The sequence below is a fragment of the Molossus molossus genome, unplaced genomic scaffold, assembly GCF_014108415.1.
Source record: "Molossus molossus isolate mMolMol1 unplaced genomic scaffold, mMolMol1.p scaffold_m16_p_8, whole genome shotgun sequence".
NCBI classification, from domain to species: Eukaryota; Metazoa; Chordata; class Mammalia; order Chiroptera; family Molossidae; genus Molossus; species Molossus molossus.
The window spans coordinates 12,508,190-12,521,661 of record NW_023425402.1 but is presented as its reverse complement, the minus strand read 5'-3'; the positions used below and the strand labels follow the sequence as shown (position 1 = coordinate 12,521,661).

The 13,472-nt window shown below is 54.1% G+C and overlaps 1 protein-coding gene across 1 annotated transcript; it reads left to right on the top strand.

The window, feature by feature from the left end:
* The first annotated feature begins 3,429 nt into the window (after positions 1 to 3,429).
* TREML1 (triggering receptor expressed on myeloid cells like 1) lies at positions 3,430 to 11,821 on the top strand. The gene is made up of 6 exons (XM_036248765.1): positions 3,430 to 3,499; positions 3,642 to 3,974; positions 6,777 to 6,861; positions 7,247 to 7,332; positions 7,785 to 7,837; positions 10,310 to 11,821. Exons 1-6 carry the CDS (start codon positions 3,457 to 3,459, stop codon positions 10,574 to 10,576), a joined length of 867 nt encoding a protein of 288 aa, XP_036104658.1. The 5' UTR covers positions 3,430 to 3,456; the 3' UTR covers positions 10,577 to 11,821.
* Positions 11,822 to 13,472: the final 1,651 nt, after the last annotated feature.

The window sequence follows — 13,472 nt, the reverse complement described above, 5'->3', positions numbered from 1 at the left end:
TGTGTGGTGTGTGGTGTGTGGTGTGTGTGTGTGGTGTGTAGTGTGTGTGTGAGGTGTGTGGTGTGTGTGTGTGTGTGAGGTGTGTGGTGTGTGTGTGTGTGGTGTGTGGTGTGTGTGTGTGGTGTGTAGTGTGTGTGTGCGGTGTGTGGTGTGTGTGTGTGTGTGTGTGGTGTGTGGTGTGTGTGTGTGTGTGGTGTGTGGTGTGTGGTGTGTGTGTGTGGTGTGTAGTGTGTGTGTGAGGTGTGTGGTGTGTGTGTGTGTGGTGTGTGGTGTGGTGTGTGTGTGTGGTGTGTGGTGTGTGTGTGTGGTGTGTAGTGTGTGTGTGTGGTGTGTGGTGTGTGGTGTGTGGTGTGTGTGTGTGTGTGTGGTGTGTGTGTGTGTGTGTGTGTGTGGCGTGTGTGGCATTGGACAGCAAACATTCTCACAAATAAATCCGAGATTTCCTGTTTAGATGGATTGCTTTGGGCATTGTGAAGTTCTTCTTGCTCCAGGGCTAGGAGGATACATGTGGATGTGGAAAGGGGGCTGGCTCACTGGGACCCGGGTCCTAAGGAGACCACATTCCGCCATCTCTCAGGCTCCAAACGGGCCCATCTTTTTGTTCTTCTCGCTCTCTTTCCTAGAGCTGATGACCAAGGCCTGCCCCCTCCTCTGGAATGTCCCTAGCATGGTCTTCCTCCCCTCCTCCTGGCCTCCTCCTCCCTTCCCACCCCACCCCAAGTCCACCCACGTCCCAGCTGACGCACCCATCTCCCCGGAGCTTTGCTTTCTTCGTCCCTCTTCCCCCCGGGGAATGCCAGGACTTGAGTCATGGGCAGCACCCCCGTCTGGAAACTGCTGATCGAAGCCCCCAGTGTACAGAAGGGAAACTGAGGCTCACAAGGGAAAGGACTTGTCCCTAGTCCCCAGTAGAGTTTGGAAATCCAAATTTCACCTGTCATTCACGGAGCCCCTCCCTCCAGCTCAGTGCCACCCATTCATTCATCTGTTCATTCAACGGATGTTTTCTGCGTCAGGGCTGATCTGGGCATTGCAGACAGGAACACAGCAGGCAGAGATGTGTGCCCACGCAGAGCCACGTGGAGTGGTCAGCGGGTCAGGAGGGTTGGAGGGCAGAAAGGACGGGATGGTGCAATTCTAAGGGTGGTCAGAGGCTGCTCGGAGAAGCACTTGGAGGAGGTGAGGAAGTGAACACACTTCTTCAGTTCACACACCCACCCGGCCAGGCGGAGAGCCAAGGGGAAACTGGCAGACGTCCAGGGCTAGGGTGGGGGTCACTGGGAAGAGGGGGAAGGAGTTCTCTACACCCTGGGGCAGGAGCTCCTCTGCCTTTGGCCACGTGGCTGCTTTGCCACAAACCTGGGTGTGGGAATCTGGGGTTTGGAATCCCTGATACAGCCTCAGAACCCTGCCCAGCCCTGCCCAGTCCTGCCCAGCTCTGCCTCAGCCTTGCCCAGCCCTGCCTCAGCCCTGCCCAACCCTGCCCAGCCCTGCCTCAGCCCTGCCCAGCCCTGCCCTGCCCAGCCCTGCCCTGCCCTGTCCAGCCCTGCCCAGCTCTGCCTCAGCCCTGCCCAACCCTGCCCAGCCTTGCCCAGCCCTGCCTCAGCCCTGCCTAGTCCTGCCCTGCCCTGCCCAGTCCAGCCCTGCCCAGCCCTGCCCAGCCCTGCCCAGCCCTGCCCAGCCCTGCCTCAGCCCTGCCTAGTCCTGCCCAGCCCAGCCCTGCCCTGCCCAGTCCAGCCCTGCCCTGCCCTGCCCAGCCCAGCCCTGCCCTGCCTCAGCCCTGCCCAGCCCTGCCCAGCCCTGCCTCAGCCACTCCCCAGTGAGGCTGCTGGCCTGTCCCGTCTGTTTCCCCGGCCTTCTGACTGGGGCACAGGAAACTCCTCCTTCCGTCCCCAGGCAGGGCGGGCTTCTGGACCGAGTGGAGCCCAGACTGAGCTGGTTCTACCTCTGGCCCCTCGTCCCAGGCACGATGCGGACGAGATGGCAGGGAGGCCCCCAGGTGGGTGTGCTGGGCACTGGGGTGCAGGTACCCTTTCCTTGCCATTGGCATCCCCTGCCTTGGACTCTCTGGGGGGCACTCTGGACCGAAGGGGGTGCAGGTGCTTTGCCTCCTGCAACTTCCTTAACTCCTCTGAGCCTCAGGGTCCTCTCCCATCAGAAACCAAATCAAGTACCCACCTGGCTACAAAACAATATGAAATGCAAACTGAATTGAGAAATGAAATTTAAACAAAACAAACAACCCACCTCCAGGGAGAGAGGGGAAGAATGTAAGCAAACCTCCCAGTATGTCACCTGAACACACCTGGTGGGCACCCTGGGCCCAGACCAGGCAGAAAAGCAGAAATCTCTCTACAAGAGAAAAGAAAAAGAATGGCCTCCCCACAGACAAGACAGTGTATTCCCAAAACAAAAATAGGCTATGAGGAAGAAATGCTGGAAGAATAAGAAACCTTGTCAACTAAGAACACTAAGAAATAAAAATTTAAAAGCCACTAGCAGAAGGGATGGAAGAAAAGATGAGGATATCTTTTAGAAATCGGAACAAGACGGACCAAGACAGATGGGAAATAGGAGAGAAAGGGTATGAAAATGTCCTGGATGCATTAGGGCCCATATCCAAGGAATCAGGCAGTTCCAGAAAAACAGAGGGGAGGGAGAAAAGGGAGAAGCGATGATTAAAGACGTAACACACGCCCGGCCGGTGTGGCTCAGTGGATTGAGCGTTGTCCATGGACTGAGAGGTCCCTGTTCGATTCCCGGTTAGGGCACATGCCCGGGTGGTGGACTCGATCCCCAGTAGGGGGCGTGCAGGAGGCAGCTGATGGATGTTTCTCTCTCACATTGATGTTTCTCTCTCTCTCTCCCCAAAATAAATAAAAACACATAAAAATGTTTTAAAAGACATAATGCAGTTTCCAGAACTGAAGAACGTGGGTCCTCACTGGCTGGGTCCAGAGGGCACACTGCCGAATAAGCAATGCCAGGCCAGGCCCACCATCAAGGCGGGACTGCCGGCTGCGGGGCGGGGCCACCGGAGAAGGACAACCTCCTGAGGGCTCGGTAGGACGCACACAGAATTGAGAATCAGAAGGGCCTTGGGTCATGGGCAGGACACCACCTCCCTCCTTCGGCCGGGTCCTCAGGTCCCTGGAAGACCTGGAGAGCGTCTTCCTCTCCCTAACACTCCCCTGCCGCCTCCACCTTCCCACCTTCCTCCTTGGCTGGGCCGCAGCCCTGCCTGGCCCACCCTGTCCTCAGGGTCGGTTCCCAAGCACTGAGCCACCCTGGGTTTGGACACACTCCTTATCCTCACCCGTGGGGGCCCCCATGTCTGCCTCGCACCCAGAGTCACTGGGAGCCCACGTGACTGTCTGTGGGATGCAGCTGTTTCCTGCCCCCAGGGAATGCTGCGTCAGTGCCCGGGCAACCTCCCTGCCAGCCTCCCTGCCAGCCATGGGTCTCAGCCCGCTCCTGCTGCTGCTCCTGGGACTAGCAGGTAAGGACCGAGGGCTGTGCCGGGGCCCCACAGAGCGTTCCGTGCCGACAAGTAACTGTGGTAACAGTAATGTGTGTAGGGCCTTTGCCAGGGCATGGGCTGGGGCTCCCCCGCTCCTGCCTGACATCCTTTCCTCCCTCAGGCCAGGGCTCGGCCGACAGCCTCCCCGAGGTGTTGCGGGCACCGGTGGGGAGCTCCATCAGGGTGCAGTGTCTCTACCGGCCCCACGACCTCAGGGCTCGGAAGGTGTGGTGCCGGTTCTCGCAGGGGTGGTGCCAGCCCTTGGTGTCTTCGGTGGTGGACCGCGGAGCCCCAGGGCACAGCCGCACATTCCTCACGGACATGGGCAGCGGCCTGCTCCAGGTGGAGATGGTTTCCCTGAGGGAGGAGGACGCTGGGGAGTACAGGTGCATGGTGGAGGGGAGCACCGGGTCCCAGACGGTGCACAGGGTGTCTCTGGACATCCTCCCTGAAGGTGAGTACCCGAGGCCCGCACTCTCCTCTGACCCGTCCTCCCGACTCCCACCAGCTGCTCTTGGGGCCTTGGGGGGTGGGGACCGCTGGGGGAGAGGGTTTGCGGGGAGACATCTTTCTGACAGCTCTGCAGGGAACAGAAACCAAACTGGGTGAGACAACAGAAAAAACAGCCAAATGCAGCCCTGGCCAGTGTGGCTCAGTGGTAGAGTGTCAGCCTGTGGGCCAATGAGTCTCGGGTTCGATTGTGGTCAAGGGCACATACCTCAGTTGTGGTTCATCCCTCGCCCTGGTCGGGGTTGTGCGGGAGACAACCAGTCAATGTATCCCTCTCACGTCGATGTTTCTCTCTCTCTCTCCACTCCATCTGAAGATAAATAGAAAAATATCCTCGGGTGAGGATTAAAAACAAAACAAAACAAAACAAAACACAAACAGCCAAATGCAGACCCTTCCCCCTCCGGCCCAGGCGGGTCCCCCTGGAAGGCACAGACTCTCCCCCACGCATGGCCTTGGCCTCCTGTTCCAGCATTTCCAACACACTTGATGCTACTTTTCTTTTCTTAGAAATGCTTTAAACAAAGTTTTAATTTGGGCATATTAACTTGAATTACTCTTTTTTATCATCCAGTTTTTTTAAATTACTGTAATAATGTATTCGATGGCTTAAAAATGACTGAATTCATATCTTACTGAATTTTATCCGTCCTCCCTGGGCTCATCTATAGGCGGACTACCATGCAACGTCTGAACCTCATTCAGCTTTAAAAATGGGAGAAATATCCCTTATTCCAGCTAATATTCTCAGCTCTAATTTCAGTATGGAAAGCACTTTATTTATTTATTTATTTAATTAAAAAAATATATATATTTTTTTATCCTCACCCGAGGACATTTTTTGATATTTTGTTCAGATAGAGTGGGAAGGAGAGAGAGAGACAGAGAGAGAGAGAGAGAGAGAGAGAGACATCGACGTGAAAGGGACACATCGAGTGGCTGCCACCCACACGACCCAACCAGGGCCGGGGACAAACTGCAACCGAGGTATGTGCCCTTAGTGGGAACCGAACCCGGGTCTCTCTGGACCTCAGGCCAACGTTCTAACCGCTGAGCCAAACCGGCTAGGGCTCAAAAATATTTTTATTGATATTTAGGGAGATGGGGAGAAAGATAGAAACATCAATAAGAGAGACACATTGATTAGCTGCCTCCTGCATGCCCCCCATTGGGGATCAGGCCCACAACCTGGGCATGTGCCCTGACCGGGAATAGAACCGGCAACCTCTTGGTCCATGGATTGATGCTCAACCACTGAGCCACAGTGGCTTGGCCAGCATTTTATTTTTTTATAGAGTTAATCCACACAGCCTATAACTATCTAATAGCCAAGCATTCATTTAAAGAAATTTTTAAGTGTTAAAAAAAACAGCCCTGGCGGGTTTGGCTCAGTGGTTAGAGCGTCGGCCTGTGGTCCAGAGAGACCCGGGTTCGGTTCTCGTTAAGGGCACGTACCTCGGTTGCAGTTTGTCCCCGGCCCTGGTTGGGTCGTGCGGGTGGCAGCCACTCGATGTGTCCCTTTCATATCGATGTTTCTCTTTCTCCTCCTCTCTCTCCCTCCCACTCTATCTGAACAAAAAATGTCCTCGGGTGAGGATAAATAAATAACTTCTTAAAGAAAACATTTTTCCAGTAAAGCAGGCTGCTGTAAAAACAAGATTCTGGAGGGAAATGTCAGCCGGCTGCTGACGCGGAGATGGCCACTTTCCCTGTGGGTGCTGACGCGTTTCCCCTTCAGGTCCTCCTTTTCCCCAGTACCTGTGCCGCCCCAAACACCACAGTCAGAGGCAGGCTCCTCCTCGGGATTCCGGCTGGTAGTTAGGAGGACGGACCTAGTCGCCCCGAGAATCCCTCTTCTCCGCAGTCCGCGGTTACTGTTTTCTACCGCAAACACACTCCTGTTCACCCTTATCACCTTTGCCCTCCTCCGTCCTTGACGCGCTAAGGTCTGGGGACTCGGGGTTATACCCCTCCCCGTGAGCAGAGGGGCAGGGAGGCGGGGCCTGCAGTGGCAGGTGTGGAAGTTGGGGTTCGCGGGCAGGTGCATGGTCCCCAGGGAGGGTGTGGGGGCAGCTCGGGCGCCCTCTTAGCTTCATGGAGGCTTGTCCACGGAGGCTTAAAAGGCACCAGGAAAGCAGGTCATAGGCAGCAAGATCGGGGCCCCAGCAACTCCATTTCCTGGTTGGTCATGGGGTGGGGTAGGAATGTCGAGTCTCCTCTGAGCAGGGCGAGGCTCCCTTCCCAGAAGGTCTAGGCCCGGCCTGGTTCCCACGACAGATCTTCAGGCCCAGAGAAGCCAACCCTAAGTCCCTCAGCCAGAAGTTGAGCACGTTGTAGGTGACGGAAGCTTTGTCACCCAACTGAGTCTCGGGTCCAAGCAAATCCCTCAGCAAGGGTCAGTTGGCATGTGTCCCTTTTGGGCTGACCCCAGAGTTCCTCAGACCCTGAGGGCCGAGCTGGGGATGGGCGCCGCCAGCCTGCAGGGGCCCCAGGTGGCAGGCTGTGCGGAGCCCCCGTAGAGACAGGGGAGCGGGAGCTGGTGTGGAGGGGACAGCGGGTGTGTTCACTGCCAGGTGAAGCATACTGAATGCCATCCCTGGCCCCCAGAAGGAGCGGCCCCTAAGGAACACCCCAAACTCCTTCGTTGTGTTTCCTGCTGGAGACCTCTCCTTCCTCAGCTCCATTTCCTCGGGAGGCCCCGAACCCTGCCCACAGCGGGTATGCGCTCACTGGGTATTCCCGACAGCTCCTGGCCTGAAGGAGGAGAAGCACCCTTCCTCAGACCCCACGGGCACGGCCAGCCCTCCGGAGCCCAGCCTGCAGCAGCACAGGTACTGACAAGAACCGCGTCTGCGTGGCTGGGACGAGGGTGGTGGTGAAGATACCCACGGCTTGCTTCGAGCCCAGATAAATCAGAGAAATTTCATGCTTCCTTTCTTTCCTGGGGAACTTCTGATCGGGCAGCTCGTCAGCCAGCCAGCCAGACCTCTCTGTGCCAGTTCAACATGACCCGTTCATCTCGCGGGGTCCTCAGCCAGGATACCCAGACGATGTGTCTGTTCCTCCCTGCCTGAGCCTGCTTTCTCACCCCATCCAAACCCCCTTCTCCCCACCACGCTCACCAGGAACTGCGCCCCGTGCCTCTGCTCCAGGAGTCCTGGCGCAGCTCCCGGCCAGGCTCAGGGCTATGCTCACCTGTCCCTTTGTGTCCCTCAGCATCCTCTTGATCTGGGGCTCAGTGGCCCTGCTGGGCTTGCTGGTGGTGGCAGTGGTGTTGTTCGATGCGATGGCCAAAAGGAAAGGTAGGTCGTGGTCCGTTCTATCCCAGCATAGCCCCATGGGCCTGCCAGCCCGTCTTGCAGACGAGGCCAGGAATCTAGGTCTGTCCCCTACAGAGGAGGGGCTTGTCTGGGCATTAGCACGGCACCCAGACCCTGGGGTTCCCATGGCTGATGGGTGGAGGGGAGGAAGGAGAGTCAATGGGAACAGGCCTAGGGAAAGGCAGGAACTGGAAAGGTGGGGAGTGGGATTGGGGGCAGGGGACTGGAGAGGTGAGGAAAGGGCTTCTGGAGCTAGGGTGAGTGTCCAGCCAGGTTTGGGGGAGCCGGAAGCAGTGGGTGGGGAGTCCTAGGGGGAAGGTTCAGTGGTGGGAGTGGGGAAGGTGTCTGGACTCGAGAAGAGGTTTCCGAAGGGGAGGGGGGTGCTCTGAAGCAGCGCAGGAAGCACACCGGGCTGCTGTCCTCTGTCTCGCCAGGGAACAGGCTTGGAGTCTCCGGCCGATCGCAGGACAGCGGAGTTCCAGGCATGGTAAGAGGGAGGCCTCCGCAGGCTCCCAGCCAATGTCCCCAGACCCTCCGCCTGCCATGCTCACTGAGAGGTCCCACACTGAAGGGGTGGAGAGAGGACTGGCCCCAATGGTCCCGCTTTCCCACCTTGGTACCCCACCTTCCCAGATTTGGGGAAAAACTTGGGGGTTAAAAAACTTCAAGAAGCCCTCTTTTCTTTTTCTTTTTTTTAAATCTTTATTGTTGAATGTATTACAGATGTTCCTCATTTTCCCCCCATTGACTCCCTCCTCCCCACTCCCGCCCCCCTCCTGCCTTTTCCCACTGTTGTCCGTGTCCATTGGTTATGCATATAAGTTCTTTGGTTTATTTCTTCCCAACCCCCAACCCCCTTCTCTTTGAGGTTTGTCAGTCTAGCAACCAATTTTTTCTTCTTAATACCTTCACCTTTTTCACCCATTCCCCCAACCCCCCTCCCTTCTGGCAACCAACAAAATGTTCTCTGTATCTATGAGAATGTTTCTGTTCTGCCTGTTCATTTTGTTTGTAGATTCCATTGTTGATAGATATGTATTCATTGCCATTTTGTTTGTTCATATATTTTATCTTTTTCTTCAAAAAGACCCTTCAACATTTCATATAATAACGGTTTGGTAGTGATGAACTCCTTTAACTTTTTCTTGTCTGGGAAACTCTTTATATGGCCATTGATTCTAAATGACAGCTTTGCAGGATAGAGTAATCTTGGTTGTAGGTTCTTGCTTTTCATCACTCTGAATATTTCTTGGCACTCCCTTCTGGCCTGCAAAGTTTCTTTTGAGAAATCAGCTGACAGTCTTATGGGAACTCCCTTATAGGTAACTAACTGCTTTTCTCTTGCTGCTTTTAAGATTCTCTCTTTGTCTTGAACCTTTTGCATTTTGATGATGATGTGTCTTGCTGTGGGCCTCTTGGGGTTCATCTTGTTTGGGACTCTCTGTGCTTCCTGGACTTGTATGTCTGTTTCCTTCACCAAGTTAGGAAAGTTTTCTGCCATTATTGTTTCAAAGAGGTTTTTGATTTCTCGTTCCCTCTCTTCTCCTTCTGGCACCCCCAAGATGTGAATGTTATCACGCTTGAAGTTGTCCCAGAGGTTCCTTACACTATCCTCTTTTTTTGGATTCTTTTCTCTTTTTGCTGTTCTGATTGGATGGTTTTTTGCTTCCTTATATTCCAAATAGATGGTTTGCTTCTTGGCTTTACCTACTCTACTATTGAATCTGTGTAAATTATTCTTTCAGTTAGTGCCTCCTTCATTTCTGACTGTGCTTCCTTCATTTCTGACTGGGCCTTTTTTATGCGCTTGAGGCCCTCACTAAGTTCACTGAGGTTCTCACTAAGTTCATTGAGCATCCTTATAAGCAGTATTTTGAACTCAGCATCTGTTAGGTTGCTTATCTCCATTTTGCTTAGTTCTTTTCCAGGAGATTTGTTTTTTTCTTTCATTTGGGACTGTTTCTTTGTCTCCTCATTACGGCTGCCTCCCTGTGTTTGTTTCTATGTATTACTTAACGAGAGATATGGGGCTCGCTGAGACCAGATGCTGCTTGTTTGAAAGAATTTAGGAAAACCTGAAGCAGGATCCAAGACAGGCCAATCCTATGGTTAAGCAAGTGGCAACAGCTTGGGTGGTCCTGAAAGTTGGGTGGGGTGGGGCGGGGCCTCAGGGAATCACCAGGGAGGGGCTACCAGTGTGAGCCAAGTTGCTCGAGTCCCAGATATGGTGACTGTCTGCCGCCCCAGGGAAGGGCTCACCAAAGGAACAAAGGCCTCTGACAGCACGTTTGTCCCGGAGAAAGCCCCCTCTCCAGCCCCCTCCAGTGCCAAACAGCTCAGTTCTTCCCTGTATGTCTCTGGTGCCCCTTGAGCTGCCTCCCCTCCAAGCTTAGAGGGAGTCGGATAAGTCCGTGTGCGGGCCCTTTAAGGAGCTGCCTGGGGCTCCAGCCGCCTCAGCCTCCCTGAGCCTCAGTTCCCGCTGGTTTTTCCAGCCAGAAGTGATGGGGATTCTCTTCCTGGCACTGGAACCTGAGCGGGGCACCTGGTGTGGGACGGGGACCCCTCAGTCCTCAGGAAGGACCTTCCCAGCCGAGGTGTCCTCCTGATTTTTATCCGCCACACATGGGTGTGGGACCAGCCTGTCCACCTCCGACCCTCCTACCAGTCTCCATGTGGCTGCTGCTTTAATTCTGTAGTTGTAGGACTGCCATTCAGCTTGATGTCAGGTGGTTTTGAATGATGGTTGTTCTGTAGTTTAGTTGTAACTTTGATGTGGTTGTGGGGGGACGCGATACCGCATTTACCTATGCTACCATCTTCACCGGAAGTCCAAGAAGCCCTCTTGCCCACTGACACATTCAGGATTCGAGAGACAATGCAGCATAGTCCTGGGCTTTGCCCCAGAGGAAATGGGGCTGAGGAAGGTGTTCCCTCTGCCCGGTCCGTCTGTTCCTTACAGGCGCCCTCCTCCGGGGACCGCGTGGACAGTGCGGGGCCGGCTGCAGATGCGCCGTTGGAAGTACCACATGTGAGGCTCAACCGCCTGCCTTCCTTCGACGATATCACCTACACCAGCCTACCTCCTGAGCCCCTATCAAGGAAACCCCCACCCCCAGCCCCATCCTCAGTGCCCCCTCTGCCTCCTAAGGTTCTGACCCACTCCAAGAGTGTGACATATGCCACAGTCAACTTCCATGGAGGGGACAGGGGTGGAGGGGCCTGCTGAGAGCCAGCCCAGGTCCTCCTCAGGCCAGACTCCATCCGGCCGGCTGCTCACCACACTGTGTGCCCAGAGACCACCCGGGTTCTCTCTGCCATCCACCCAGCAGCCCAAGCCCTACATGTCCTTAGTATATCAGAGCACCCAGGGACTTCAGGATCTACTGTAATGCCTTGACTTTCTGACCTGCAGTGAAGCTGGGTGTGATCCAGGTGTCTGGGATCCTCCCACGCCATTAAACCATGGGCTAAATAAAGTCTAAATGCTGACATATGCACCCTGGTGGTGAGGGGAAGGGAAGCCCGAGCGCGACTATTTACACGACTTGAGGACAGCACAGACCAGTCTGGGGCTGGTGCCGCATGGGCGCCTGCCCGGCCTGCGGGGGGAGGGGCTTCACTGCCCCGTCTGGACACCGCCGTGCTGTTTGACTCAAGGGGCACCAAGAAGGCTTTTCCAAAAGTATTTCCTGCCTGTCTCCTGATACCCGAAAGCATAGATCCATTTCCTCAAGTCTAGAAATGTTTTCTGCTTCCGCTGTACACCTTGTAAACAAGCGACATCTTCTGACGTGACAACATATGATGGGAGGAGGGGACAATGCTTAATCGAAGGAGACTCAGGACAGGGGTGTGGGAGAGGGCTGAAAAGAAACAGGAACAGGGGGAAGTGGAAACACGCCTCGGTATTGCTCCTCGGGGGACCAAGGACTCCACGCCTCAGGAGCAGCTCCTCGCAGACGCCCAGTGGAGCTGCTGTCAGCCCAGGAGCCGTCTGGAAGCACTGCGCCCTCGGCCGGCTTGGGCGGAGCCCAGGGAGAAAAGGCTGGGGGAGCGGAGTGGCCAAGTGTAAATGAAAGCTCATCTAGGCTGGGGTGAGAGGGCCTTTATCTCTGCCAGGATTTCTCCTGAAACAGTTCAATCTGAAAACATTTGCCCATATCGAGAGGAGAGACTTAGAGGATGAGGCGCTTGGAATCCAGTTGTCTTACAGTCACAGAGAGCGAGGCATAAAGAGGTGCCCCATCCGGAGGGCCCTGAGCTTGGTCTAGGCCCCTCAGGGGAAGGGAGGGCGCAGGGGCTGTGCCCTGGGCTCCCCAGCTGTGTAAGCCTGGTGATGCTATTTTTAGGGTGCTCTGGCAGGATGTTCTGAGCTTTGCTGATAGAGTCTCAGTCTGTGACAGAACCTAAATTTACTCTGTCCCCTGTGAAGGCAGCAGCTGTCCACCAATCAATAAAGCCCTCCTTTTTCCCTGGCTACGATGACTGGGGACTTGCCTGGTGGGGAGGTGAGGGCGTGCAGGGGAGGGGGAGGAGGGGGAAGGGCAGAAAAGAGTCTAAGAACCTTTCTGGGGAAAACTTACCCTGTTCTGAATGTATTTCGAACTTTTCAGACCCTGACAGAAGCATAAGTATATTTAGCAGTGCAAAGGAAAGTACCAAGGAACACCACTGGCTGGGGGAACGGGGAAGAAGAGAAGGGAAATACATTAACTCCATTGTTGCTCATGGTCGGAAGTTAGTGAATACCCAAGTCAAGTCACAGTTATAAAAGTAACTTTTAAAATAAAAATACTGGCCTAAATTTTATTGTAAGAAACACATGAAGACAAAGCAAAGCAAATGCAGGCGACATGTGGGATGACTGCTTCGTGTCAGAACCGCGGGCATTCAGCTAGAGAAGGCGAGGAGGAGGGAGGAAGGAGGGAAGAGGTGGGGGAAGGGAGGGAGACAGGAGGGGAGTGAGGGGAGGAGGAAGGGTAACGAGAAGGGGAGGGGAAGGAGGGAATGTGCAGACTAGATTTAAAGGGCAAGTACAGGCCTCCCTTTCCCAAGCATCTCCCTTCAGGTCCTTAAAGTTCTGACCTCAGTCATTTGAACAGAACATTGCGGACCACGTGCAGGACGGCTGGCAACGGGCTAGGTCCCGTGAAGGCCTGTGCGGCCTAGTGATCGAGAGCACAAACTCGGGAATGAAATTGGAGTTAGAGTCCCAGCACCTCCATTTTGTGACTATGTTTCTAAAACCTTTCTAAGCTTCAGTCGCTTCATCTGTAATATGGGGATAATAAAAATACTTGCTTCACAAAATTGATACAAGGACTTAAAGCATGTATTTCAAGCACAGAGTAATTGGACAATAAGAGTAGCTATCATAACATTAGTTAACTGACACTGAACACTGGATGATTGAGTTGTAAAGTGTGAAGTTCAGTGGGAAGGCCATGCTCCGTGGAAGAAAGACCATCAAACAGATGAAGGCCAAAGACAGCAGCTGTAAAAGGGGAGAATGAAGAAGAGAGCCGAGTCTCTTCCCTCCGGCAACTTCCGTCTCACGAGGAAATGCCCAGGTCACTCCTGCCGAGGAGGAACAAATTCCCACTGTGTACCTCTCAGATGAGTCCTTGACTTCTTCCAGCCCATCTCCACACCTGTGCCAAAGGGGTGAGCACCCAGCAGCCGCACTGCCAGCCTCCCCTACTACGCAACGGCAGCCTCTTTGCGAGGGCGGTTTCCTCTGGACGGACCCGCCCTATCTGAGATGGAATCAGTTCATCCCGAAGCCTCCCAGACCTCTGGTCTACTCCTGGGTTTACTTTCTCTACAGTGGTGCAGATCACAGTCCAGAGTTAAGAAAGATCTAAGTTTCATGCTTCAGAAACATAGGCCTTTATTTTGACAAATATCTAGACAGTGGTGACTGTAAAAGGCTAGTGTATCTAATATGTAAACTATACAGTATCAAAAAGGAGACTGGGCATTTCTTTGTGTTATATACAGTAAGAGAATCATGATCCCTTCAGATGATTTTTTTTGTTTTAACATTTACATTCTTGAATTTCTTCTTCATCCCTATTCTCCTTGACATCAGCCACTCTGTCAAATCCTGGAAACAGGAACAT